General features: G+C 35.5%; 1 protein-coding gene across 1 annotated transcript; it reads left to right on the top strand.

The window, feature by feature from the left end:
- The first annotated feature begins 1546 nt into the window (after positions 1–1546).
- Positions 1547–3437, top strand: LOC130742910 (uncharacterized). The gene is made up of 2 exons (XM_057595014.1): positions 1547–3053; positions 3169–3437. Exons 1-2 carry the CDS (start codon positions 2080–2082, stop codon positions 3188–3190), a joined length of 996 nt encoding a protein of 331 aa, XP_057450997.1. The 5' UTR covers positions 1547–2079; the 3' UTR covers positions 3191–3437.
- The last annotated feature ends 200 nt before the right edge of the window (positions 3438–3637 follow it).

Genomic DNA, 3637 nt, shown 5'->3' with positions numbered 1-3637 from the left:
TCTTCTTTTCTTGTTATTCATTTTTTTCGGCTTTCATTCTTTTTCTTCAACTCCGATTTTGTATTGTGCTTTTGGAAGCATAAAGAAAAATTGGATTCAGATGAATTTTGGGTTCCTTGAATTTCTAGGTGAGGTTTGTGTCGGTTTGGATCTGTATGTGTGAATAATTGTGGAACTAAAAGAAGATGATCTATAAAATCTGGGTTTTTCTTTTTGGTTCATGAAAAAAAAAATTGTTCATGAATGTTCTTGATGATCTTGATGATGAAGTGAAGATGAAAGAAGACGAAAAAAAAACGAGAAAGATGAAAAAAAAAATTGTATTTTTTATTTAAATAATTTTTTAATTTTTTATGTTAAATTTTTTTTAATTAATTAATTTTAATTTTTTTTAATTACGTGTCATTGCCAGATGGAATAAAAAAAAAAAAATCAAAGAGAATTCCACGTCAGGAGGTTCCGTCAAGGTTTGGATGGAATCTTAACGGAAGGGCATTCTGTGCTCAATTGAAATTCATCAAGGGTAGAAACCTAGACAAAAATTCAGGAGGGGTAGCTTCTTCACAAACTTTAAACATCAGGGGCATGAAACGCTTTTTAGCCTTATACAAACTATGAAAATGTTTTGTCGCCATTAGCAAAAAAAAAAGAAAATGTTTTGTCGCATAGGCAATGTGACACATTGAACTTTTAATTAATTAAGGCTTAATTGCAATTTTGGTCTCTAACGTTTACCAATTCCATGATTTTAGTCCCCCACCTAATTTAATTACACGGATGGTCCCTAACTTTGTTGGTCGTCTGCAACGTTGGTCCTGCCGTTTATTTGTTAACGGAGGAGGCTTACGTGGGTGTCCAATTGGAGAGAGAAAGAAGGACTGAAGAGAGAGGGAAGCAACCGAGTTGCACGTGAGACCTGCAACGGTCATCTTCTACCCTCTTCCTCCTTAAAAAACAGAGCACCGTGAGGAAGATGTTTCGAAGCTTGAGATTGAGCGAAAAGGGAAGAGATAAAGAACGAACGAGTCCCTGGAGGCAAGGAAGAAGATTGAATCAGTTGCTGGTCTCTTTCTGTCTCCAATTCGACTTCCACATTAGCTAAGTGACCATCCACGTGAACCTTCTTCGTTAACAAATAAACGGCAGGACTAACGTTGCAGACGACCAGCTAAGTCAGGGACCATCCGTGTAATTAAATTAGGTGGGGGACTAAAATTGTGGAATTGGTAAATGTCAGGGACCAAAGTTGCAATTAAGCCATTAATTAAAATATATACTTACTATTTTTCTAGCACCCCATTTTCTTTTATTTTTCAATGTGTGACCCCACACTCATGATATGTGGACAACCAAGATGAAGAACTTAGTGTTGGAAAATTTCATATCTAGGTAATTTAAAATCCTATTTTATGTTAGTGATATTTTATTTTTAAAAGCTATCTTTCTGATATGATTTTATTTCAAAACCCTTATCCTACTTTTAGGAATTTTGTTTCTCAATTCAGTTTTTATAGCTGATAGAAATTTTCTCCACTCTCATTGCACGTTCTTTATTTTTTCCTCACGTTGCCTATTTCTCTGGCTGCACGTTGGCACTAAAAATTTACAAAATGAGTCTTGAAACGACTTTCTCATCTGAAAAAAAAATTACAGCACACGAATTGCCTTCTTCTTCCCCTAATTTTCACTGGTTTTTCCATTAATCAATATTCAAAGAGCACGTTTTGTTCATCAGTTCAGGGATCTTTCGCTGCACACGACAAATTCAACGGGTTGACGTATCTTGGGAGAGGAGCGCATCAAGTTCTTAATCTACCCAGTGCAGTTGGGGCGTTTTCTCTCTAAGGACAGCGCCTTGCGTGCTTCAACCCAGGCTACTCTGAACTCATTCTCTTATTATTTTAATTATAGACTTATTTGTCTGTTATATTGCATTGTTTGCTTCCTACCTTGTCTGTTGTCTGCTGGTTTATGTTCACCTCTGATATGTCCTTGTGTTTGCTGTATTAAAACTTTCTAACATTCTTAGAGAGAAAAATTTAATTCTGTCTACATCTTCCGTGTTTTGTTCTGTTCAAAATGTCTGCTATGGAAATGCTTAAGGCTATGTCTAGCAAACCTGAAAAATTCAGTGGCGAAAATTTCTATTGTTGGCAACAACAAATGAAATTTTGGCTTACTGAGTTGAGTCTGTTCTCTGTGATTTCTGGCTCTAAAACTGGAAAACAAACAACATCATCATCTAAAGAGGTTGTTGAAATTGATGGTACTAAAACCCCTGCTAGTACTAAAGAGGATGCTAAAGATGATGCAACAGATAAAGATATCTTGTGTCATGGTCGTATTTTGAGTGCATTGTCTGATAATATTTATAAAATATTTTGTCATACTAAAACTGCAGTTGAGTTATGGGAAGCCCTTGAAAAGAAATATGGTTCAGCTGAGAAGGGTTTAAGTCGTTATTCTTGTGAAAAAATGATTGAGTTTCATATGGTTGATAAGAAGTCTGTGTCAGATCAAATCCATGAGTTTGAAAATATTGTCTATGACATGAAACTGAAAGGAATTGTTTTGCCTGATGTCATGCTTGTGACCTTCATGATTTCAAAATTGCCTCCTTCTTGGTCTGATTTCGCTAGAAGTTTGAAACATAAGCCTGAAGGTTTTACTTTTGATGAGTTGCTTATCTGTCTGCGTATTGAGGAAAAACATCGTCTTTCTCAAAAGAATTTGCAAACCTCGAATTTTCAAGCTAAAGTCCATATGGTTGAAGGCTCTAGTAAATCCTTTTCAAAGTCCTTTAATAGGCATGGGCCAAACAAATATAAATCTTTCAAAAAATCAGCTTTCTCTAAAAATAAGGACAATACTCCTAATAACAACAATAGGCCTATGGCTAAAATTCAAGGGAATGAGACCTTTTGCTTTATATGTGGACGAGCGAATCATGTTGCTAAGAACTGTTTTCAACGTCGTCGTCAACCAATGTCTACCCATAAGCCTGAAGCCAATGCTGTCTCCATGGGTGCTACCTCCAATTCCCTATCTGACAGGTACCATGTCACTGGCCCAGAGTTAAACTTTGTTTTTAACTCAAATGATTGGTTTTTAGACTCTTGAGCTAATGTTCATGTGTGTACTGATAAAAAATTCTTTTCTTTATACCAGGAATCAAGTACACGAACTGTGAGCATGGGGAATGGGAGTGTAGCACATGTTGTTGGAGAAGGCCAAATTAGTTTAGAGTTCTCTTCTGGAAAGAGTCTTGTTTTAAATGGAGTTTATCATGTTTCTGATTTTAGGAGGAATTTAATAAGTGTTTCCTTGTTAGTCAAACAAGGTTACAAATTTGTACTTGAGTCAAATAGAGCTGTTATTTCTAGATTTGGTGTTTTTATTGGTAAAGGATACACTTGTGATGGTCTGTTTAAGTTGAATGTTATGCCTTTTTCATCTAATAAAAATTCTGAAAATTCTTCTTTGATTGTCTCCAATGTAGAGTGCACGAATTATTGGCATGGTAGGCTTGGACATGTTAATTTGAATTCTGTTAGAAGAATGATGCTACTTGATCTTATTCCTAAGATGTCTGTTGATGTAAAACAAAAATGTGAAATATGTGTTCAAGCGAAACAAC

Source organism: Lotus japonicus, chromosome 3 (genome assembly GCF_012489685.1).
Source record: "Lotus japonicus ecotype B-129 chromosome 3, LjGifu_v1.2".
Taxonomy (NCBI): Eukaryota; Viridiplantae; Streptophyta; class Magnoliopsida; order Fabales; family Fabaceae; genus Lotus; species Lotus japonicus.
Note: the sequence above shows the minus strand (reverse complement) of the source record. Positions and strands in the feature narration are given on the sequence as shown.

Bases quoted from the DNA above. Each gene is read 5' to 3' on its own strand.
- LOC130742910 (XM_057595014.1), top strand. From the start codon at position 2,080: ATGTCTGCTATGGAAATGCTTAAGGCTATGTCTAGCAAACCTGAAAAA. The intron at 3,054-3,168 runs GTACCATGTCAC...TCTTTATACCAG, and splicing joins TCCAATTCCCTATCTGACAG to GAATCAAGTACACGAACTGT.